Raw genomic sequence first — 25,952 nt, forward strand, 5'->3', positions numbered from 1 at the left:
TAGAATGAAGCTACAGTTTCATTTAAAGCGTTTCAGAACATGGCACGCCGTCTAAACCCACTTTACTTTGGCGTTTGAGTCAGCGTACCTTGCTCTGAGTCGGTAGAGATGGTGGAGCCCATGCTGTCGGTGCGGATGCGCTCAACGGATCCGGACACAGAAAGCTGCTCCAGGCGACGTTTGAGGTAGCGGTGCTCTCTCTGCAGCTGCTCCTTCACATTTAAAGCCTTCCTGTCCTGCTCTTCCAGCTTCTGCAGTGACACATAAATGAAGGAGAAGAAGAATCAGTGATAAAGTGGACTAAATAGGTGATGTGTCTGGTCCTGCTTTATCGATTTTTACATTCAGCTTCCTCTGGAGCCACAAAAGGCTTTATACAACTTTTTTCACGTATGCAGTAGTACTCCCCAAGACCTGTGGACACACTTTAATGTGTAAAATTGGTGGAGATACCCTTTAAATAAACTACCTACATATACAACCACATTTTTTGTACTTTGTGCACTTTATCTTCCCACAAAACTCTTTTAAACAACACCATTTAAAAGTGTCAATGTACATTAAAAGATAAGAAGTGAGCACAAGTATACAAGAGAAGATTATCATATTGTTTTTGAAGGATCATTTCTGTTGCAAGGATTCGAGTTCATTCCAGGTGATGTTCGTGGTCTTATGACATATGACTGTGCAGGCTTATGAAATCAGTTTTGTTTTCTATCATCTCCTGCCAAAGACACGAACGAGAGCAAATTTCAACATGTTATAAGGAAGCAGCCATGTGGCCGTGTGACGTTCGGAGGTTAGAGGGTAAAAATAAACATCAAATCTTGTGAAGATTTGACTCAACTTGGGATTAGATTTTGCACTCATTTGCATATGAAAGTTTTCGGTGGTGAATCAAAGCGAAGCCTCGCCCCTCCTGATACGAGAAGACTCAATAACAGCTACGAGAATTAGCGGAATTTGTCTGAGCAGAGGGGACACACATGATAAACAGGAAATGAAGGGTTAAAACTCGCTACGTCTGGATTTTCCACCAACCGCACTGTTGCTGCTTGTAAACAGCTAGATCAGTACAGCATGTCCTAAACTGCACTTAAGATTTATGGCCCATCCTCTGCGTGACGTTAAGGATCAGATAATGCTCTGCAAACGCTGATGTTCAAAGTTTTGTTGAGCCCTTGAAAGTATCTTCCATGTCTCTCAGTGTGAGCGAGCTGCAACAGTTAATGAACCGTAGAAGGAGGAGTTTAACAAACCTAACATCCAATTATGTGCTTTCACATATCTGAAGATCAGCCACCAAATGTCCTGCATATTCCACTTTGTTGACTCGTTTGTTAGGGTTTTCTTTTTTCCTTTCAGTCTTGGGAGCAATTTTTTCTGGCAGGCCCTGAACCGCTCTGATTGAAAGATTAGACAACAATATAACACTTAAAGAAGGCAAGGCAGAAAACCAAACAGCTCAGAGAAACAGGAGAAGTAGAGCATGAGTTTGGCGCTCACGAAGCTTTTTCGAGGGACTTTTATCTCCTTATTCTTCACACTAGAGCTGCAATGACAATTATATTGCCTCTTTGAATTATTTTTCATTGATCTATTTTTTTTTTTTTTTAGGTCTAACCAGGTCTGAGGGGGAACATCTTCAAATTGCTGAGGATGATTTGAGGTGGAGCCAGCAGATGTTTGACATTTTTTAGTGAACACATAATAAATGATGGCTCTGAAAGGCTAACTTCAATCAGATATGTCTCGAGCACTTTTTCTTTTATGTGGCTGTGGGTTTTTTTGTTTGTTTTTTTTTAAAGTACCTTGATGTGCATCTTGGCCCTTTTCAGCAAGCTCAGTGTGGTGTGTCTCGTGCTGTCTGGACCTAAAGGCACCAGCTTCTTCAGCTGCTCCAAGTACAGCCGTAGTTTGGCACGTCTGCAAACACACAAGCACAAGGGTGAGTCAGCAGACATCCACCAGCAGAAAAGTGAGAAGGCACCTACACAAACAGACTGTCGAGAGCTTATCCCTTATGTCCCTGAAGGGCGAAACAAATACTGTTCCTCCCACACTCTGAGTGTCATGTTCTCCTCTTGTGATGGAAAACTGAGTACTACATGATCTGGGTTGATGCTCTGCTGGTTTGGTTTCACTTGTGACTTTTGGATTGAGTGTGAGAAGCTGCATGTTCAACGGGCTGAGGGAAATCAGAGTTTTGCTGGTTACACGTGTTCAAAAGCTTGCAGAGGCTCCGGCGAACCACTTTTAAATCCCTGTTAGAGGTTTCATCCTCTTCCGTCTTCCCTCTTCAACTTCAAATTTAATTATTTTTTATCATGTCAGAAGTTCCAATGAATAAATAGTCTGAATCCCATGTAATTAAATTTAGAGCAGCGTGATTTGAGGCCGATATTTAGTTGTGCAGAATGGACCAAGATTTGCAACGGGGTCTTCCCAAACTGCACTTTAATTTGCTGTACATGAACGACTGACTCATGATCTCACTCGTAAATCGGACGAGTTCTGGAGACTCTGAAAACACCACCAAACCTTTCTGAGACTCGTTTTTTTTACTGCAAAGCGATGGTTAAATGCCTCGTTTGTACAAGCTCTTCATTTTCGCTCAGTCGTTCATAAGCGAGGACGGGGCGTGGTTCACCACTATGAGAAACTCATGATTACCACATGGGCTCAGGGAGACTTTGTAAAAACCTTTCGTTTGCAAATGATCGCACTGTTTTTATTGGGGGTTTGTAGTTGCCAGATGCCTCAGTGCAACCTACTGGCCTCAAAGTAACAGAGGAAGAGTCCTTAACCCACAGTGACCAGGTGCAAAAATCATTTTTGACCAAAATGACGGCCATGAGAACTTTCTCATCCGCTCTGGTCGCTCAAGACGCAAACTGTGGCCTCGGAAAACCCTGCATCCCTGCCAAAGTCCTCCAGGCCAACAACCCTGGACCCTCATAAGTAAACAGCTCCCTGGATGCGGCATTTAATTCAGTGACGGTGACGAGAAGTCCAAGTGAACTTCGGTGCGGACGCTGACTTACTTTGCATGGATATTGTGTTTTATTTCAAAGGGCTGCTTTTTATTTATAACATTTTTATCAGCAGATTACCCTCCCGTCTGTCCTTGGTCCATTCAGATTTGTTCATAAAGGCCTTTCAATCATCCATTAGTCAAGCTTGTCCATGAACCGTTCCTTTGTTCTGAGCTAGCCTTCCCCCATTTTCTCCCGTTCCTTTGGCTAACTCTGTCTGAACGGTAAACAAACTCCAACAATGCAAGGTCTCCACTGGCCATCGCTGCAAGCACAATAAACCTAATCAGAGAAATGAAGCTCTCAGGGGCCGGCAGCAGAGCAGAGCACACGGGGGAACACAGCGAGTACACAAGAACACACTCTTTACACATGCACACACACACACAGACACACACACAGAGTCTTTTCCCTGTTTCTTTTTCAGGAAGGGCGTCGCCTGTGTTTCCCACATAGAATAGGACCCTCTCACTAGCCCCGTCTGTTTCAGTTAGAGGTCAGCAGAGGCGGCCTTTGGGCAACAGGAGAGTCTCAGTGACTAAATATTATAATCCTTAAAAGATACTTGCATCTTTAATTTCCTGGGATTTGGCTGTAGCTATAAAAATGCCCCGGATTTTTAAATATATACATAAAGAGGATTAACAAAAGTGCCCTTTAAACCATCTCTACCTCTCTACAGGTGCATACAGGCACTCCCAAAAACAGGGCGTGTGAAAGTGCTCTTGGTCTTTTATTTCCTCCTCTCCCAGGGGGCAATTCCTCCCCCCCATCAGCCGAACCCCTCCGCTCCACCCTGCCAACACCAACACACCCCATCCCACTGGAAAACAAGTGTCTTCTGAGGACAGGGGCGGGGGCCCACCTCCAACCTGCCCCAGTCGAGCCACATGAAGCACTTGGACTCTGGCCAGGGGAAGCAGGGCAGGAAGGAGCTGGGGGTCTGGGGGAGAAGCTAGGAGTGTTTTTTTGGAAGGGAGCGGGGTCCGAGCTCGTGGATGACTTTCACTTGGGTTGAAAAAAGGCCTCTTTGAGTGCAGTGTGCTCAGCTGCACTAGGCAGCGCTCCACACACATCATCCAAAGGGTAACTTGAGCCAATGGGCCACCATCTTGCACCCCGCTCCCCCCCTCTCTCCCTCTCTTGTAATGAAAAACAAAAACAAGGCGTTCCCCCGAATACTCTGCCCTCCTCCCTTCCAAGAAAACTCTGGCGTTTTTACCGACTTATTCATCACAGGCCCCACCTGTGTGCTCACCACATATTTTACCTGGCATGCAGAGGGATAGAAATGTGCACAGATGCACTTTCACCATTGCTTTTACCACATGAAAACAAACATGAATGTCTGCACTGTTTGGTATTCAAGACTGCAGAAAATACCGCTTCTTTTCATTACACCTTAAATCAAAGGCAGACAACCAGGTGACCTGGAGGAAAACCGTACCCATGTTTTTATTGAGTTTCACTAAAGGAAAACCTTTCAAGAACAATTAAAATCCAACCAAAAGGATATTATGGAATATGCCATTCCTAACAGATGATCTAAAGTATCTCAGGAACACTGAGGAGTTTACACGATTAAGGAAATTTAGCTTCTGGCTAAAATTTTGCCTCTAAATAGAAATGGCTTGATATTATGATTTAAAAAAAGAAATCAATGCAACATTAAAAGGTGTAATATGTAAGAATTGGCCACCTGTCAAATTCATATTCAAAACAAATAGGGGGCAGCGTATCGCCAGAGTAACCGCTAACTACTGCTAACCATAGCTGCCCTTAGCTAGTTAGCACAGTTGGCCGTGCAGCTAGTGGGCCGGACTGGGAGCTCGGGACCAGGGGAAGTGTTGGTGTTTACACTGTGAGCACAGGAGTTTTGGACCAGGACGGACCGCGGCTAGCTGGTTAGCATGCTAATTTAAGTCAATATCTCTGCAACACAATACAGAGACATCATCACATTAAAACTGTTATCCATTCTCATTCTGTTGATAATTTTAGTTAATTTTTTGAATGTTTTAAAATAAAATTCTCAGATACAGCCCCTTTAACAAGTAGTCTGATTTTTACAGTAATGGTTGAAGATTTGGCAACCTAACGCTGACGGTACTCAAGGAAGCACTTCTTAGTGGCACTTTTCTCTCCCTACTACCCAACTGCAGCTTTTGAATAGACGTTAACAAGCTCTTTCTTTTAATTGAGCTTCTCTTGCAGATGCATTAAATGCTTCACATCTCCCTTCTATCCAAAAGCTTCATGTTTCTGATGCATATCAATAAGACAGGACCTGGTTAAACCCGGCAGCGTGTCCCTGACAGCTCCCTCCCAGCGGCACATGTTCCCCTGTCGAGAGACACACTTGCTTTTTTTTTTCCTTCGAGTGCACACAGCAGATTTGGAGCTGGGGGTCAGGACCCTCTCTCACTCACGTTTGTTATTCCTGAGCCGAGCCCTGGTCACGCAATGTTTATCAGATTGCCTCAAACAGCCGTGCAAAGTGTGGCACCAGATGAACGTGAACGGCAGCGCCTGGCCCACGTGGTTTTGAATCACGTCAAATTTTCCAATTTGTCTGGCTTGAAAATAGGACGGTCCTTTCATATTCCAGTAATGAATAGTGTCACAGTGCGGGACTATTTGTGTGGAGTCACATAAGGTTTTGTAGTGAAGGCAGATTCCTGGCTCGTGTGTGTCAACGATGTTTATGTACAATGGACAGAGACACTCGAGATACGTGCTTTTAAAACTCAAATAGTCTAATTTTAAGGCAATTTTCTTGTGCACTGTTATGGTGCAAAAGCAGCATTTTATCACTGAAAAGTTATTGTGACTTTGCGAGAACTGAAAACTGCAAAAGCAACAACAAAACAAAACACTGCCTTTAATTTCTCTGCAGCTGAGGATTTAATAGTAAATCTGCAATTTGATTTGCTCTGAAGTCGTGTCCGCAGGGGAAGTGACCACCTGACTGTTCTCACGTGCAGAGTACCACGGGATGATTCCTGTCTGATCTCCGGCCCTCCCCCCTCTTCTTCCCTCTCCATCAGTGCCAAAACAAAGCGAATGCAGAGGAGAGGGAGAGCGACAAAAAGTAACTTTTGCTCCAAACGCTGCACGCTTCTGAAACTGGAACGAGCCATTTGAACTGCCGACTTACGCTCCAGGGTTACTGGGTGCAGACTCTCACAGATGTGCTGCTCACACTTTGGGCCTTGGAAGAACCATGAGATATCTTGTTTTGCTGCTTAAGTCAAAGGCGAGCAGTGTATCTGCAGCAGCCTGCGTATAATGAAAGGATAGTTATGTGTTCTGCACCAGTGAAAAGAGGTGACCGTGACCAGTTTTCACAGTGTCTCCACAAACACACATACACACACACACCCAGATCTGGGATTGGAGAGCCATTGGTACACAATGAGCTGCAGGGCCTGAGAAGGCAAGCCAGTGCAAACAACGGGCCTTCACCCCTCACTCACTGCACTGTTTAATGAGCTCGCTGCAGCCCAGCGCATTCCTCAACCCATACGCACAGGGCCGAGTGGCTTGTCTGGCGAGGAGCCAAAGCCGCTAAACTAAGGTCAAAGGTCATCAGAAACACCACGGCAATGTTTCCTCTCGCCGCCAGAGCTGACTCGGTTTGTTCCCCGCTGAGTCTAGAGAAAAGAAAATGCTATACCAGGCCCCTGGTGTTGTTTTGACTCGAGCCCACGAGACATCAGCATGAGGGATTCACTGCCCGGCCTGCTCGGCTTTAAGCAGGAACAATAGTGACTTAATCTGAAAATGCAATCTATCAATTTGACAAAATGTCTTTAAGCCCTTAAACTGTGTTTTTAAGGGCTTAAAGGATTCCAGCCAGTTCTAATGTGGATCTTTTTTTTTAAGTTTGGGCCAGAGATCTGAATACACGATAACATTGCTAAAAAGACGTCTGATCTACTGTATTTTCCTACTTACAGGATAACTTACATTTTGGATGTTTTCACTTTTAGTTTTACCTCCGAACATGCTCTTTTTTTTTTTTTTCAGGCCTAACCACTAAGTTGGTTCAAAGGCTGTATGAACATCTGGCTGCATCAGACTTGCTGTTTCTAGACATCAACAGTTACCTTCGTGAGTACAGTGGTTACAGATAGAAATTATGGCTACAAAAAAAAAAAAGATTCAAGGTGTACTAAAAGCGAATGTTTCTTCTTTTCCCTTAAAAAACCCCAGTAACACTTTCATATGTTAAATATCTTATTTTGTATTTAAAGCCTTCATTTATCACTTGACTTTTCAGAAGGATCCGAAAACACCTTATCCAAAGCAAAAGCTTTATGCGTCTGGCTGCTTGTTTACAGCGCGGCACTGTTATGTGAAGTGAAAGTGGGGGCTGCGTTGCGTGAGTGTGGATCACCAAGTTTGAGGTGGTGGAATTTGGGGTTGCCAGTGAAGTGGCTCCACATCTGGCTGGCAGGTTCCTGGGGGAGTACGACGCAGATGGAGGGACCCTACCCAGGGGCCGGCCGACAAACACAACACACACACACACACACACACACTGGGCCTTTCAGCAGCCCTTCATCAGTCACCATCCTGCCCTGCCCTCAACGTGTTTACATTGAACAGATTTCTGATGTGCCGTCAGAGGGCAGAAAAATAAGACGAAACTGGCTGAGCGGTTTGCCGCGCCTCCCGTGTCTGAGACACCAGAGACACCCAGGGAGGCACGAGACGCTTTTATCACGCTGATACAAGTTGAGCTGTATTTGTTTTCTGTCATCGAGGACGCCGCACCCACCTAATGTGTGCTGTGACAACTGTGAGCCGAGACAGACAAATACAAGTCCCCCCCCCATAACACATTCTCCTGGCGGCAGGAATATGGAGCTCGTTCTCACATGACTCTGCTCTCACACGCAAGCAGCAAACAACCACAACAGCAGCAGCACGCAGAGGGAGGGGCCTGCTTACTTCACAGCTCCAACGAGCTCTGCGTGCTTTGCTGGTGATTAAAAACACAGGAAACTGCAGAATTAGGTAGCACACTCGGTGTAGTAGTATTTCCACAAAACAAACTGGAATTTCCACTGGGCGTACAGGGGGGATGCCTAGCAATTAGATTCATTTGAGTTTTTGGCTTGTACTAAAACGATCCCCTGTGAGAGAGCGTGGATCATTACAAAATCCCTTCCCCAGCACAGCCGTTTTACACTGGTGCTAACAGAAAAACAGATGTCAGATAGAATTTAAAGAGCAGAGCGTGTGAGCAAACAGAGGGAGGGCTGAAGAAAGGTCTCCCTGTGCATCTCTGAATCATTTCAACACAATGTCAAATGACAGACCTGGACATTAATTGCCTTCCGCTGAGTGCGCACCGAAAAGTACATCTGCACACGTCGGACGGACTAGCAGAGACAAGTTCAGCGAGCTCAATAAACACATTCCCCTGACGAGGGGAGCTCTGGCTCTATAATGACTCCTCGTCAATGATTAACACGTAGGAATCTGGTGGCATGAGAGGATGTTTCCAGCTTCCATGTTTAGTGTAAAACTTTGTCTGTTTACGTCTGGAAGGAGGTGGGGTGGGGTCCAGTCTGAGAGTCTCGATAAAAAACAGAAGAGGAAACATTTCTACTGCACAAAATGATCCAGATTGTGAGCCAAAACGTTCACAAACTGCCGTTGTTGTATTTAAAACTAAAACCGCACCAGAGAGAATAAAGGAGAGACGAAAACAGATTGACGAGTGACAGACCGCCTGCAGCTCTAATCCGCTCTATCAATGCATAATCAAACAAATATTCGCTTGTGACTCCCTGCTTGCCAAAAACACAAGCGAGCGCCGAACGTGGAAGCGGGGCATTCAGCTCGGCCTGCTAGTTATGTGACCCCCATCCGCCCACCGACTCTCCCCCCTAAACAGCCTCTCTTACTTAACTCTGCATTCCAGCGTATGTGTGCATACTCCGCTGACCTGAATTTCAGGCTGCATGCTCGACACACAGAGCAGCCACGTCCTGCACCGCCTCCCGTCGCTCCCTTCGGCAACGCTCAAGAATGTCTACACTTCCCCAGGCTCGCACAAGGCCTGAGGGACCCCCAACCGTTTTTTCTTCTTTCTCTAATTGTCTTTCCTTACCCTTCAAACCCACCCCAAAGCTGTGTACGCACCTTGCTATTAAAAGTGTGTCCTGTGCTCTTGTTTTCAGGAGCATCAGCTGCTTTGTGGCGGTGAAACAAGTTCACTGACACAGAAAGGTGCAGCACCCTACAGCGCCAACACCTGAGAGGGAGCAGGAACGTTCTCACCTAAATGTACTGTAGGTCTACGTTCTCAAATATCTCCGTGCGACAAAAAGCCTGAGAAGATCCTCCACGGGCCTTACGCAAACACACAATCGTCAACAGACCGTGTACGTACGTGCAGCCTCGCTGCGATCGTGGCCGGGCGTGACCTGAGCAGGCCGGAGAGCTTCTCAGCGCCCGGTGACCTTAGGGTGGAGAAATTCCACATGTGACCTCTGCTGCTGACCTCCAGCTGTGGCTGGTTTAGGGCTCTTTGTCCATATACAGCAGCCTCTCAAGAGTTACAGCCCAGACTGTCCTGAGGCCACATCCACCCACTTCAGTAAACGCACAAGAACAGTTTGGACAAAGTCTGACGTAAGGTTGGGCAATATGACGAAATATATGAGGAGAGGACAGAAATGTGTCGACCAGTTTTGCCACACGAGATAGCCTTACATTATAAATGGTTTTATTTTTGAAAGCAATATCTCAATATTAAAGTGCATATACCTTAATTTTAACTTAAGTTGAAGTTCACTGATTTCATGTGAAACATACATGTCGCTACAGATTACCGCCTGGACCTTCATGTGCCTTCATGATCCGAGCGTGTACAGGACAACACTCATTACTCTGGCTTATAAGCTGCCCATGCAGGCCCTAATGACTCCAGGTCACCGCGCACACACGTGAGGAATGTAACTGACAGTGTGGCGTTTGAGGAACTACAAAACCCCGCGTGCAATCATGTGAGCATGTGAATGCCACACCAAAAAATCCAAACTGGAAGGAATCAAGAAGCGTCCCACTTTGTTTACAAAGCTGTCTGCAAGAGACAAACATGACATTTAACTCTTTAAAGAACGCTTTCGTTTTTAAAAGCAGGATGTGGACACAGTGTGACCTTAACTTCAGATGTATTTACAACGGCTGTGCAGTTTATAATCCGCATTAAAATGCAGATTAACAGGATTAACAGGCCCATCAAAGCCTGGCCTGTCACAAAAGAAGATTTATACCTCAAAAGCAGAGAAACGGGCACAGATGAGTTTTGGCAGGAGGGCCAGTATAGAGTGATAAAGGCCCTCTGTGAGGAGCGAGCGCTGCCTTTCTCCTTCTTACTGCCTCAGGTTTCTGCTGACTCAGACAGTTTTTAGGGGTGAGAAAAGAGAGCCACAATGAGGAGGAGGAGGGAAAAAATAACAGAAAAAACAGATGTGGACTCCGGAGAAAGACGGAGACAAAGAGAGAAGGCATGGAGGTGAAGTAACAGGACGGCTCTCCCTCCCACCGATACGCCGCCGTAACTCAAACAGCTCAGTGAAGTGCCCGTCTGGCCTATACACACACACAGACACGCACACACACAGGAGCCGAGCTCCACTCGAGGGGAAAGAGTTCCTCGAAGCCAAATAAGTCATCCATCACAGCTGGGAGTACGAGACACTGGGAGAGTAAATTTAATTAGAGAGAAGATTAGACCGTGACAAACTGAGTGCCTGCTCCTGTGGCCATGAAGTGCATGTAAATTTAAAGTTAAGTTCAAAAGGTGTCACACAGTTGCTGCACATTATCTGTCGCCTGACGCACGTTGTAAGAGAATCCTGTTTGTTGAAACAAATGTGCAAACTTTGAGCATCATTCTGGCTGATCTCAGAAATGAAACCAAGAGCACCTGACAGTCATGGGCGGTGTCTGTGTCTGGAGAGGTAAAAATAGAAACTGTAAATCCTTTTTTCAATTGAGGGAAGCAGCACGAACATACCAGATAGAGGCCTGAGATGAGTGGACTCAGGTTTCCTGTAAACAGGTGATATGTGGGAAAACAAAACCTCTGCAGTTTCGCAATGTCTTGGCGTTTCAAGAGAAGGAAACTTGTGGCGTGGAAGAGTCGTCATAGGCACGATCGAGAGCGGTTGAAGTCAGAAATGGGAAGGAAGCAATGCCAGCGAGAACAACCACACAGTAGCATTTGGTTGCACAGAAACGTCAAGCTGATTCTGTGCAGCCGATGCAATGATGAGAGAATAAAAAAGCAGCAGAGTCACCCTCGAGATGGTCTATACAGAGCTGTCACAGCCGCGCTCGGGCTGCAGCAGATAAGCGGGTTATGTCAGGACAGGCGACCCTGTGGGACGCTGCTGGCACCCGCCCAGACGTCTCACTCTGATAGCAGGGCACAAATATATGCAGGGCGCCTCCTGAACGGCTGCCAAGGCAGCGGTCAGTTTCATGAGAGACACCTAGCATGCATATGAGAGCCTGATGTCCACAGGAAGGAGATAAATTTAGGCAAGAGAACACATGAAAGTTGTCACATTAGACACTGACACTGGCTTAAAATGGACAGATGAGTCAGAGGTGGGCTGGGTGTCAAAAGACTGTATTGAATTTCTGGTGATTTTGTCAAATTTTTAGACAAAATTCTCCAAACTTTGGCTTGTTTTGTTAGAAAAAAATGGGCATTGTGGAAAAAATGCTGATATTTTCTTATACAATTCTGATATTCCTACAGAACATCTGGTATCAGTTGCATGTACACTCATCCTTGCTTGCAAGATAGCAATCGTAAACTACTATTTGACTATTCATAATATGTTCAGGGCCTTCCGGCGTCTGAACCAGACATTCATCAGTCACCTTGTCTGCCATGTGAATGTACAAACACAAGGATGGCTCTGTGCTGCACCAGCGTGAACCAAACACACCGACACATGACCAAACAAAGACAGTGAGTCAGGGCTCAAGCAGCAGCACCTCCCTGGAGTGGCGTTTGAGGGCGTGAGGGAGGTCGAGCTTTTGGAAACGATACCAGGGCTGCCGTAGATTAGACATGGCTGAAGCTCAGAGTGGATGCACATTAAAACTGGTTGAACAGGACGGCTGGAAAGGAACAGGACTTTTCTTATGAATCAGCAACAGACAGACAGAGATCAACCGAGGATACTGAAAATTCCTTTGAGTACCATACCAGTAGGGCCGGAACGAATCGAATGTTTCGCTTTGAATCACTCTCTTGTATATTTCTTCAGACGTTAATTAATTTGCTTTGTATGGCTGCATTTAACACATTTTTTTGGTTATTGATTAATCTGCTGTTTGATTTCACAATAAATCGATTAATCTTTGTACAAAATGTAAAATTATTGTGAAAAACACTCATCACAATTCACCAGAGCTCAAAGTGACGTCTTCAAATTGCTTCGTTTGTACGATCAATGGTCCAAAACACCAAAACTCTTCATTTACGGTCATTAATGACAAACAAAGGCAACAAATCCTCACATTTAAAAAGCAGCAAGAGTTTGACAAACTTGATCAAAAAGTGTATCAAATGATTAGTCAATTATCAAACTCTAATTTATTTTGATGAACTATTTGTTGCAGCTCTATTGGTCTCTAAATTGTAACAACACACTGAAAAAGGCCTGTTGCACGTCCTTCATGTGCTTGTTTTGCTCAACCAATATCAAAAAAACAAAAGATTTCAATACACTTCATACAAAACTAAGGAAATCGGCAAAAAACCCTCAGATTTGAGGAGCTGAAAACAGCAAATGTTTGTCACTTTTGCTTGAAAATAACATTAAAATTGTTGTCGACTAATTTCCAGCTGGTGAACTTAATTAATTAAACAAACTGCAGCAGGAATAATACACTGTAGATGACTGTCCTAAAGCCTGAAGTCAACTTGTATGTTGGAGGTGTTGGATGCGTTATGTTGCAAAGGATCACAATGATGACTAGCACTGCGGGGCCTGTCATTACAAAAAAAATTGGTTGAAATATTTCCACGGTCACGGGTGAAAGAAAAACGACGGCAGGGAATTACTTTCAAAAACGCGTCACTAGTCGCTAAGAAGCGTTGCAGTGTGACCTGCATTTGTTTGTATTTTTATTTAAATTCTTACGTCTAACCAAAGCAACAGTGAACAGATAAGAGAAGTCATGACACAGTGCCAGATGTTAAAAAAAAAAAGTCTTCTCTGAAAACTTGTGGCTAGTGATGGCAAAGGAAGTGAGTAACCTGATTATGGAAGACTTTACTGGCACTTGCATTTGTCAGTTTGACTGGACGTCACTTTGCTGGTAACCATGACCACACCCGTCTCCGGACGCTGAGGTAACTGTCGTGTCTCAACACCTGCAGTGTGTAATAATCAGCAGGGGCCTTCTCTGTCTCCCAGGTCAGGGAGGAATATGTCTGCACTTGTCTCTCTCTGCACTACAACACATCCATTACTCACTCACAGACATGTGACTGGCAAACCCCGATCGTTCGACTTGGTTGACAGTGTGTCATGCACACACAGCCCTGACACGCCCCTCTCGGCCTTTGCTCACATGCTGATAGTCACATCAGCTGTTTCCTAAATCCTCTGTAGCTGGCAGTTTTTAAAAAAAAAAAAAAAAAAAGCTTTGGGTGACCTTGATGCAAAAAAGCACCAAAGAAAAAAAACATTTTCCTGAAAGCAGCTCGGCTTCTTTGTATCAAAGAGGGGCTTTTGCTTCCTGACAAGAAACCCCTTAAGATCTGTAAAGTCACTTCCCCTGTTGGTGAAGTCAAAACAGAGCAAGAACAGACGTCGGTGCCTTTAATGAGCGAGGATATCACATCACCATGAGCTGAAAAAAAACCAATGTTTGTGAACTGGAGTAAGATGCATGAGTGTGCGCGTGCCGTCTATGGGAGAGGGCTAGATTCAAACCGCCTCTGTTCACGGCGTCAGTCTGGGCCGGATTATCACATTACTGACAGGATTCCCTCTCTATACAAGGTAACGAGCTTCATCCGTACAAAATGAAGACAGATCTAATCAACATGAGGGTGCTCTTTGAAATCAGCCTGTTATCCATTTTCAGACACAACAAATTAATTGATTAAATCTCTCTGAAGATGACCCCCCGATCCGATCTGGAGCTTTTGACGGAGAGGAAAACATCCGACATGTGACGGTAACAGTAATATCAGGAACTCAAAGGGGGCTGGGCGCATGCAAATCAGACAAAACGTGAGAGAGGTCAAAGGGCCTCAGATGTCACCTCACCTGTGTTTCTCCAGCTCATTGTGCGACGATCTGAAAGGACACACAGACAAAAGACAAGGATTAGCGTCAGTTGCGCCACAATACTACAAAGACTTAAAATCAGATGAGAGTCAGGATGTGGTGTGATGAATAATCCCAAGGTGTGAGGCCTGGTTACTAAATGTTTTGATCTCAACATGAGACAGATGAAAGTAAGAAGTTTGGAAGAAACAGGAGATCTGAGGAACATTCGGGAAAAAATATGTCAAGACATCAAAGAACTGTGTCGATTCGCCTCTGGCTTCAGGCTTCAAGGCTTTTGAATTTTGCTGTAAGCTGCTGCTGTACAATAAAGTTTTACCTGAGAGAAAATGTAAATAACGGGTTTTATATGCTGCACATTCATTCATTTGCAGAGGATTTAAGTGGAGCCTGACCGATGTATCTGTTGGTCGATGTTGGCCTATCACACATATATCGCTGTTGGCGTTCATGTTGCTGGATATGCACAGATATATATATTTTTGGGATGTTATAATGCAGAAAAATATGTTTGGGGTCACTTAGACTTTCCCCGTAAAGTTTACTCTTTCAGTGCGCCGGTGTCATTTTTGACAATAAAGCTTGTGGTTAAAGTGTAAAATATTCTGCCTCGGTTACATATTTATATCAGGCCTCAAAAACAGAGGACTGGTCGTGCTCTAGAATTAAGGTCACAAACACCAAGTGTTGAAAAACAGAGCTTTTTAAATCTTTTTCCATGTCTGTGTGACATCTGTCAGATAGTGTGAGCGGAGGGCAAAAATGACCCTGGGAGAGAGAGAGAGCAGTATTTGTGACACTGCACAACAACCCCCCACCCTACACACTCCCCCCCTCTCTCACACACACACACAAACAGCATGCGCACACACACACACTGCTGGTGTTGCCGCACACAGCATGGACATGGGATAAAAACACACTCAGACGTCTGGAGGCCGAGACGCTGCAGAATTCCTCAGCGTGTGGGCTATTCCGAGGAGAGCCCCTGTCCTGATGTGCAGCGAGGGCACTGCAGTCCATCTGAAACAGGCCCTCTGTTCATGAGACCGCCATGGATACCACCACGGCAATAAAAACAAAAACAGCAACAACAAAAGGCCAGACAGACAACAAGCCTTTTCAAATTTTTTTCCGCTGTTTGAGAGCCCTTGTGCTCGTGAAGCAGTGGTTCCCACAGCTGTGTCGAGGAGACTTCTGCACAGCGAAAAAAAAAAAAAAAGTTGAACGTGCAACTGGGATAATGTGGCGTCTGCACAAAAACATCCCAGACGGAGCTCTGGATGTCGCACTGCTGCGAATAAACTTGATCCAAAAAGGACAACAAAGAGCTTTATGTCATCATGCAGGAAGTTTTGCTATTCAAACGTTTCCCCTCTAATTGGGGAAACGCCCCAGTCAAAGCACAGGGCATGACCAGGAAATCATATAGCAGACTGACAAGGAAGAGTATGCACATGGTTAACACACACCTTTACATGTTATGTAAAAGAATGATGTGGCATGCAAATGTCTCTGCTGTCATAAACTTGGCCCTGCTGATCAAAGGCCTGTGAATTAGCCTTATATCACCCTTTTTATGGAGCGTAGCGCTGCCAAACGCTGCTCGTCCTCAGAGCACCTCGCATATGTTCTCGCACATTGGCAGCGTAGGATTTCATGGATCCAAAAGAAGCAAAGCAGGTTTTTTCATGTCATCTGCTCTATTTATACTTTTAATTTCATATCTAGCGTGACAAGGGGGTGCAGCAGGAAAACTCTGTCTTTTTTTTAAGGAGCATTTTGATTTAAGAGCAGTCTACGAGTAAAAGCAAAAAGGAGTCTCCAGCAGGGTTTCTTCTCTCTGTGTGCAGACTTTTTTCCCCCTCCACATGCTCTGAATATTGCACCATGGCAAAACATGTTATCTGTTTTAATTCGCAGATTTAAATCGTGATATCAAACGCTGAAACACCAGTTTCTGCTTCTACAAAGCAAAGCATTGTGCCGCTCAACCAACAGCCAGCTTCTGTTCAGCTGAAAATACATTTAAAGTTCAAACATGAAACGTGTTTTTACTTCACTTCTCCCAACATCCTGTTGATGTTTAAAAAAAAAAAACTGCAGGAGAGTATAAAGGGAATTGGGGAATTTGCCCTCGGTGCAGTCACTAGAAGAAGTTGGGGGGGAAGCAGGCCTGGTGCTGGTGTGTGTCACAGTGTGTAAGTGTCTGTTTCAGCCACCACACCCACCTGCCACATCGCCACACACACCCTCACACACACTAACACACACTTTAAAATAATTGTGCTCCTCTGTCAGAGACTGAATAAAAGGAATGTGGAGGAGAGTGCGTTGTCATTCATAACAATATCAGTTTCAAATTCACAAAAGTCTACGCCTTTAAAGGGAGTGTAATGACAACAGTGATACTATGCCGTACGTGCACTGACGTAACTCACTACTGAGGAAATACACTGCGCTTCCCTAAACTAACATTAGCCAACGGGAGATTTGACTTTTTCATCAGATCTTGATGTGCCAGAGCTCTCGGTGATGAAACTTCACGCAAATGTTTCAGGAGAATTTCAACTAAAAAACATTAACAGAAGAGTGAGATATGAAATAATCCTATGAACGTGTATTTACATGTAGCCTGGGATGTAAAGTCCCCAAGTTAGGGTCATGTGACTTCAAGAGAAAAGGGATTCATGATGAGGGCGCGCCCAATATTGATCCAATCAGTTTAAACCCTCTTAGAAAAACATAGTGAAAGAAAAGATTAATCAATTAATTGATCGTAAGATAATCGATTGAATTATGCATGACTGACAGCTAAGAATCTTTGGCTTTTGGATTGATGGTTGGACAAATCAAGTGATTTAAGTGGGAAATTCCTTTTTTTTAATCTAATAGGCAAAACAATTAATTGATTAATCAATAACATAATTGGCAGATTAGTCAATAATGATTACAATTAAAGGTTAACGTGCTGAGGTTTTAATGACCTTTAACCAGCTGTCCAACCCGAAAGTGAAACTCATGTCCTCCTGTATTATTTTATGGCCTTGCAGCAGTATCTGCAGGCTGTAACAGCACATGAATGGGGTCAAACTCTGCACGAACCCGCCTTAATGACACTTTAATGAGGAGAGAATGAAAAGCAATCGATACTTCCGATCAGGAGCTTCGATCCACGACGGCAACGGTGCAAATCTAAAAAAAAAACCGCGTGTGAGGAGGTGGAGGAAGGACACTTTCATTTGACATCACACACACACACACACCAAAACCCACATGAAAATAAAAAGGCATTTCAAAGCTCTGCACTGGTGTTTGAGTGATAACCGTGTGAGACAGGGTGCAGAAATGAAAGGTTATTACACGTCCATGTGTGTTGTCTTAGCTCGGGGAGGGTTTGAGGTGTGTGTGTATGTGTGTGAGAGAGAGAGAGCCTGTGTGTGTGAAACAGAGAGAGAGTGGGAGCAGCAGAGTTGACAGTGTACGCGTGGCAGTGTTTATTGGACAGACCAAAACAGAGAGCCCAGCCCAGGCAGGCAGGCAGGCAGCAGAGAGATGGCAGTGTGCATGGAAACAGCTCTCCTGCTCCACTTGTGTGCGTGTGTGTGTGTTTTTTTTTACCCTATAAGGTGAAACAAATGTGGGGGGGTGAAACAGCGAGAGTTATATTTACCTATTGTTCTGAGTTTTTCTGGAAATTGGCGAGGCTTTCGTTTTCTTTCTGGAAAAGTCGCTACTGTACGGTAAAACAGACGCATAGCCGTGCTCTGCCTCTATGGAGAGAAACAAACAAGATACATGTTAATGCACCGTGCAGAGAATAAGCTGTCAGTGAGTCACATAGCAAAACATGACATTGCTGGGAGAGGCTAGGGGAGCAAAGCGTGATCGGTCATCAATAATCGCTTCCAATACAGCCATACAGACCTCCATCGAGGTCTATATTTCACATAAGGCTACGTGAGCGTGTTTGAAGCATCTGTCATTCTGACACAGGCTCACATTTTCAATGTCACTCTTGTTTACTCGTTTCCGACGAGCTAACGCACAAAACACAGCGCGTTCTGAGTGAACACAACACACGTCCTGTGTCAGACACACAGCAAACACGGCTCATAAACACATGACACGCTTCCAAGTCATAAAATAAAGCTGTCCTTTCCTAGCATACAGGCTGCTAGGTCCACTTTGCTCCCAATCGCCTGCCCCATGTCCCATTGTCTGTAAAGTGACATCATACCTGCACTGTGTCCGGGCACGTTAAAACTTTACACATACACAGAATATTAAGCTAGCTGCCATCCTCAACGCTCCATTCACGAGCTGGACGTTAGCTTAGAAATGCTGTCAACTTGTCAGTTAAGCTCGAAATACCTCTGTCTCTTCTTTCCAAGTACTCTGCAGCCTCCAGCAGAATTAAAAGAGAATTAAGTTCCATCTTGTTGTTGTCTCGTTATAAAAAAATAGAAGTAATCTATTTACACAAATGTACACGTCATGAAGTAATGGAATGGAGAGTTTAAAAACTGTGTCACAGCGATGTATGAGCGCTGCTATATTCAGTTCTGAGTCTTGATGACTCCAAACTACAGTCAGTATCAACAGCACCTAACTAAAACTCAGGGGAGGTGACTGATCGCACCTTTGGCAAATCAGAAAAGCCGGCGGGTGGGTTCTCCGGGTTGTCTTAGCCTATGAGCAGGCTGAGGACGGTGAGGCGCGATTTGATTGGTTCGACAGTGTAAAAGTCATTAGGGACATACCCTAGCAACAGCCCGAGCCGCCCGCCCCCTCCGCAGCTGAGTGGTTTGACACGGACACAGGCGGCCTCTGATTGGCTGGGAGGAATTCTGGGCGTGTGTCATAGTTGAACTTGGGGTGTTGTTTTGGTTGCCAAATGTGATAACTTCTCAAAAAAAAAAGTACGCTTTTGGATTTGGAGCGTGAGTAAACTATATTCAACGGCCAGTCAGTCAGCAAGGCTGTTATAATATACGTCAGCTGTTTCCCATAAGAGAGTGTGACATAGCAGAATTACCCACAGGGCTTGTGTTTTGTATTCACTTCCTGTCCAACTCATCATGAAAGTGTTGTGTGAGGCTGCAGAAACTGAAATGGCTTATGAGCTCTGCAGATACAAAATGAGCTAAAGCATTAGTTGCATGTACAGAAGAATGGAAAACTTGAACTTTTTTTTTTTTTTTAAACAACCACAGCTAGATCCGGGCCAGTGCTGTTGTTCTGCAGCCAACAAACAAGTCTCAGGTTTTTGCCATTAAGTCCTAAACTTGGTTTTCTTTTTTTAGTATTTTGCTAGTCATTAAGCATCTTTCACAAAAAGTAATGCCATTTTATGAGTTTAAACAGAATAATCTATATGCATAGGTAATAAGTGCTTTTAAAAAATCTTATTCATTACTCAAAAACAACTTTGAATAATTAAAAGCAAAATTTTAGTTTAGTGTCTCTGTACTGTATGTTACTACTGTGACACAGAGCTGAAACACTTTGACATAAAATTCATCTATAATTTTAGTAAGTGATCACTTGTTTAAAGGTGCAATATGTATATATTATATAAGAATTGTGGTTGAAAATATTAAAAACTTAACTAAAATTATCAACAGAATGTAAAAGAATAACAGTTTTGACATTATGACATCTGTGCTACAAAGCATGTTTAGTATGCTAACCAGCGAGCCCCAGCCCCTTCCTGGCTCCAAAGCTCCTGTGCTAGCAGTGTAAACACCAACATTTCCCCGGTGCTCCAAGCTCCCAGTCCAGCTTGCTAGCTACATGGCTAACTGAGCTAACTAGCTAATGGCAGCTACAGTTGGCAGCAGTCAGCATTTACTCTGGTGATATGCTGTCCCCTTTTTGTTGAATATGGTTTCAGTAGGTGGCCAGTTCTTACATATTGCCAATAATATTCTAGTTTCAGCTTCTTGAATGCGAATACTTACTGTTTGCCTGACAAAACAAACGTTTATCTGCTTGGGGAGAATATAGGACAGTTCAAGTTGAGAGGCTGAAGTCCAAGTGAAGTTATAAGTGTTTGGTGTTGCGGTCAAAGTCCAGTTGTGCACGTCTTTTTAAATTTTGTTTAATTAACGTCTAATGTCATCAGATTCATGACTCACGGCTGACTGAGGGCCAAGTCATGTGACTCGAGTCTACACCTCTGGTAATAGCTTCTTCTGCCTCCGGATTTAGCACCAGTGCTTCATTTCAGAGGACCAATCCCAACAGAGTCAAAACTTATGTTACTTCATTTTGTTTTTCCACTGTGTATCATGCTTCAATTGTGGTCACGAGCAAACGTGTCACTTTGCAAGAGCAATGAGAGGGTTATGAATATCTTAGCAGGAGTGCTTGAAGAGTCTAAATGTGGGCTGATCTGCATGGCAGGCAGTTTATATGTAGCAGCCAGATGTTTGTGCCTCAGATTGTTGGAGTGTATTCTGAAGAAATCACAAAGGCGTCACAATGAGGGAAGTGACTTTTAGTATGACTGATGAGGAGCAGGCCCTTGAGGACCAGAGCCACAAACATTGTTTTTGTTGTAGTTTCTTGGTAATAAGTGTCACGCAGGATCCCAGTGGGACCTGCAGTGCAGACAGTTTATCATGGATTGCAAGATTTCAGTCAGTGCAAATTGCTGGTTAAGTTTATTGCTGTCAGCTTTTTACAAGTGAACAGTTTCGCAAGTGGGATGTGTGAATTAAAAAAAACAACAACAAAAACCTTAAATGTGTAAAGCTGTGTATGATTGCAACTAGCAGCCACAAAAACACTGGTGGAAATATATTAGTGCAGCTAAAAATGTACTGTATCCATTATATCCTGTCTCTTTAAGCCCCCCCTCAGCTAATTTCAGTCACTGATCTTCACTTTTTGGCCGTGTTTGTGGCTTTGATGCCTTTTGGACAATTTTTAATGCACATATTGAATAAATAATATGGCTTTCTGTGCAGTAAATTGGACTAACAGACTGGGATGGAGGGACAGACGCTGGTATTTTGGATTAATGACCTACCGTGTTAGCAGTAACAGCTTCTGGAGCTGGTAAATTCAACCTCTTTGCCCATTATTGCCAAGATTTCAACAGCTGGTAGCTACCACATTGAGCTCCACTCTATTTTCTTTATAGTGGATGGTTTCTGCATTGACTCTGATCACATTTTTGCAACCACGACTGTGCTGGGGCCGTGGCTATGCGCAGTGACTGTATAGTTGTGGTATCACAACCTTAAAGAGGTCACGACTGCTTGTTTTAAGGCACAGTTTCTGAATACAAGCTGTGAGCATTTATCTGTGGATAAAGTGTTTTGATACTTTTACAGTATTTATGTTGCATCTGCTTTATAATGAAAAAGGACATGGAAATATCTCTTTCTACAATATGGATTCTGTTATTTGGTTTTGGCAGTTTATTTACATCAAGCCAATGCTGTATACTCAGAGGTGTTTCTAATATTTCTAATTGACCATAAAGTTAAATCAACATCTCTCTGAAACAGTTTGACACAGACTCAACATTATAAATGTCACAAAGGTAGGATTAATTGCAGAACTATTGTAGTATACTGCATTTGTTTTAGCTGGGTGTGCAGAATAAACAAGTGTAAATGTGAGTGAAAACTTTAAAAGACATTCAGGATGCAGGTGAATGTCGATGGTTTGACATTTACAGAAATTGTGATTATATTTGGTCCACCCAGCTGAAGCCATGCAGAAACCACATTCAGCTGCAAAAGAAACTGTAAATGAATTTATGTATATCAAGGGCTTTTATTTCCTGTTTTTTTTGGCCTGCCTTCGTTTTGCATGACTTAATTTAAGTGTCGTCTGAATGGAGCGGTAACTTCTGTTGAACTCCCTTTGTGATTCACAAATATTTCGTTGTTGCCATGATGCAGACCTGGATCATGTTGTGTTAGGTATCTTTTGTTTGTCCTTTTAATACCCACTTATGTTTAGGGGGGTGGAATTGATTAATGATCTCTCCTTCTAGTTTTAATTCACAATGTTCTCATCAGAATAGCAGAGATTTTTTTTTTTGCTTTTGTCCCTCAAGCTCAATAGAAAATAATGATTTATTTATGAGGAGGTATGACAGCTTTTCACAGGAGAATAACGTTCGCTTTCGTGTCTGCATGTACGTTCTTCATGGTGTTATGAAGACACAGTAAACAGGAGACCAAATTAGCTGCACTACATCCTCGTTTGAAGCAGTGCAGCCGCTGCACAGTCATAACGAAAATATAGCCCAGACACACGTACAGTGCGAGTATTTCACAACAGCTCAGCTATTACATTTCTGGTCAAGCCTGCTGCTGTGTTAGGACTACACCTCATGACTATTACCGGGGTAATTACAGAGACGTTATGCCACTTGTGCATTTCTTATCATAGGCCCACATATGCAGTCATGCCAATTCACTCTGAGCTGGACTTTGTACATCTGTAGCTTATTTCAGTCTTCGCAGGAGGTCACAGGTTTATGGAGTCACACGGTGTCTCTTCAGGTTTTGTTGTGTGAGCATTTGTTTAACCTCACCCGGGGTCATGAGAAAGTTGACCTTGACCTGCCATGGATCTGTTATGTAAGCAGGCATTCATCATCTTGAACATTAGTTCATCAAGACTATTTTTTTTACCCTGTTTTGTAAATACTGAGATCTGGAAAATGGCTCTAAAACACTATGCACCGTACAAATGGATCACAAAGTACAAAGTTGATCTCTTTTAATCAATTTAAATGCTTTTTAATAGATATTGAGCAATGTGAATGTTGTCGTTTTAATCCATTTAATCGCTGAGCATTACAACTGTAGGTGTTTTTATCAGAATTCTTGCTTTATATGTATCATAATACATTTTATTGGTTTAGTTTGGTACACTGCCCTGTTAAAATAAAGGTAATAACGAGAGTGTGGAAGACTTTAAAATAACAGCCTTATCTGGGAAAGGACTGTTAATATCACAATTGTAATATCTTCTAGAATGGAAACTGTACCACTGACATGTAGACATCTGCAAATGCAAATCCTTTTGATCAGCAGAAGCATTTTCACTGTCATAAAGAAGCCCAATCATAGCCTAAATGGATCATCAGTTTTCTTGGTATCTATATTCACGGTTGTTGTTTTTCTATGCAGTGTTTCCTGGATGCTTTAACTTGTGTTTTTCTATTGGCACAATAATATTTCCTGACAAAAACATAGAGTTTTTGGAGTAAGCTGTTCTTTATCTGCTCCTCAAACCCACATGGTGACGTGTGTTTAGCACTTAGCAGCCTAATCTCGTGACATTTCATTTAAATATAATATGATCAGTGATCATGCTTGCATGTTTTATGTCATTTAGGCAAAATAGATGAAAAACAAATTGCGATGATAACAGGTCATGCTCTTAAACGCTCATTACATTATCGAAATTCAACCATCCATTGCATCATATGCAAGGAAATAGCCTTTGTCCCTCCTGCTGCATGTTTCTATTTATAGACTTATCATCTGCATGCTCTATGATCAGAGTGGCTCAGGCCTTGCATTGCTCATTGCCTCGGGCCTGTCAGCCAAATGACTACTCTCTCCACTCTTTCTTTGTTTTCCTCCATCTATCGGTCCATCTTAGCCAAACATCTCGACCCTGTCGATCCTGCCGGTAACCAGTGATCCGATCTGTAATATAAACAAGAGCATTATGACTACACTTTTAAAAATGAAGGTCATTATATAAAGTGAGAGGGGATGTTGATGAATATCTGAATATTGAATATCGAGGCTCAGCATTTTTTATTTAGATTTTAGTAACTACAAATTAAGCACGGTACCATGCACCACTATTATATATTTATATTTGGTTAATTGTGAGCATAAAACATATATATATGTGTATATATATAACTATTTCAGACTCAACTGAAACTACAGGCTTCATTGTGGTCTTTTAAGGCACTATCATAATTTTCTCATTTCCCTTTTCCCTTGTTTACTTGTATGTTACTAGGCAAACTGTTTTGAGTTAAATTTAATACGTACCACACTAAGGCCTGTGCTGAAACTCTGCAGAAGTCTTCCACATGTAACCACCAACAAGAACTGAGACTCCACTAAAGGTCCTTTTTTTAGGAATTGAAAAGATAATAATTATATTCTCCAATTCACAGCTATTTTTTATGTTAAATATAAACAAGGTAAATGACAAATACCTGAATTAAGGAATGAATAAAAAATGGAAAACACATACAAAACAGGGCCAAAATTTACAGTTCAGCCATGTGCAATATTCATCAGTCATAAAAAGAATCGACTTCATGATATGACAATGTCAGGTTTCATTCTCCTGCTTCACTCGATTTCCATATTTAGGCATAACCGAGGAACAAAATATCAGCAACATGTGTTTTCTGCTTCCTGAACCACAGCAGGCGGTCTCAAAGTGATAATCCCCCAATCAAAGTGATGTTCTCAGGAAATAACCCAAATGCTTTCAATATGCGACTGGAGGGTGGTTCCTTTTTTACACGAGACTCCTCTGTCACTCTGCATTTACAGTTGAGCTTGTGGCTCATGAAACCTTCACCAGTAAATGGTCTGGAGACTCAGAAGTTACCCGAGTCTTATAGTCTTTAAAAGACAACGATAAATAGTCTGGAGCCAGGACGGACGAGCACTGTGTGTCATTAACAGTTTGTGTCATTTATTATTTTTTTTACCTCTCTTTAAAAAGGATTGTTTTCTTAAGACCAAATCTTAATCACCACCATCTCAGTGAAGAACCTGAGTGCCTTTAATGTGCAAACTGTAGGGATAGCCCACTTACTGAACATCAATATTAAACACCCTTTTCCTGCAGTGTTTTCTTATTAAATTAGACATATTATGTCTTCAGGATCATAATATTTTAGGTTACTACTAGAATATGTTTACATGCCTTTAATACTCAAAAAAATGCATCAGTTTTCTCATACTGTCCATCCCCCCTCTGTGACGTTCTCTTTTAGCTCCTGTCTCTTTAAGGCCTCCTGCTGATTACCCAGTCTGCTCTGATTGGTCAGCTCACACACGCCTGAGCCAGCACTGATCACAGTGTCGCTGGTCAGTTTTGTCGTGTTTTCAGCTTCCAGTTAGCTTCACTTCTGCCATGAAATTATGCAAATGTGTGACATGGTGACGTAGTGCGATGTCGAGAAGTCACGTAATTAAAGGCGGGACTACTGACGAGGCGTTTTCTGTGGGAGAGATGAGCTCCCGCTTGGGCAAAACACACTGAAGGAAAGGGAAAAAAAAAAAAAAGCATAATAGGTCTCCTTAAACCATGCCAAGCTCTGGTACAGTGTGCTAATATGACTCCAGTGACTGTTGATCAAGAAGAAAGAAAGCCATTGAGAGACGAGGGAGGAGGGACTGCAGATTGTTTATCTTGTGGACACTGATTGTTTACTGACTACCTTCCTCCCATATGCTGTCCATCCTTTAGGCCAAAGGTCAGTTACTGTAGGCTGCTTTCAACCATCTTGGTTCCACATGTAATCAGGATTAGTCCTATTAATGCCCCTGTAGTGTAA

General features: G+C 43.2%; 1 protein-coding gene across 3 annotated transcripts in view; it reads right to left on the reverse strand.

Annotated features, from left to right (window-relative positions):
• The window catches only part of mxd4 (MAX dimerization protein 4), a gene marked incomplete at its 5' end in the record, with an annotated part of 47,568 nt that overhangs the window by 6,226 nt on the left and 15,390 nt on the right, over positions 1–25,952 (reverse strand). The window contains 5 exons of one of the 3 annotated variants that reach the window (XM_084363701.1): positions 89–251; positions 1,812–1,926; positions 14,357–14,386; positions 18,051–18,150; positions 18,752–19,000. In XM_084363701.1, coding sequence (XP_084219827.1) covers positions 89–251; positions 1,812–1,926; positions 14,357–14,386; positions 18,051–18,150; positions 18,752–18,815 — 472 coding nt within the window. Of the gene's footprint in view, positions 1–88; positions 252–1,265; positions 1,404–1,811; positions 1,927–14,356; positions 14,387–18,050; positions 18,151–18,751; positions 19,001–25,952 lie in introns of those variants that run through there. The other 2 variants (XM_084363700.1, XM_084363702.1) reach the window with 2 other exon arrangements.

The sequence above is a fragment of the Pagrus pagrus genome (assembly GCF_965226575.1).
Source record: "Pagrus pagrus genome assembly, chromosome: 2".
Taxonomy (NCBI): domain Eukaryota; kingdom Metazoa; phylum Chordata; class Actinopteri; order Spariformes; family Sparidae; genus Pagrus; species Pagrus pagrus.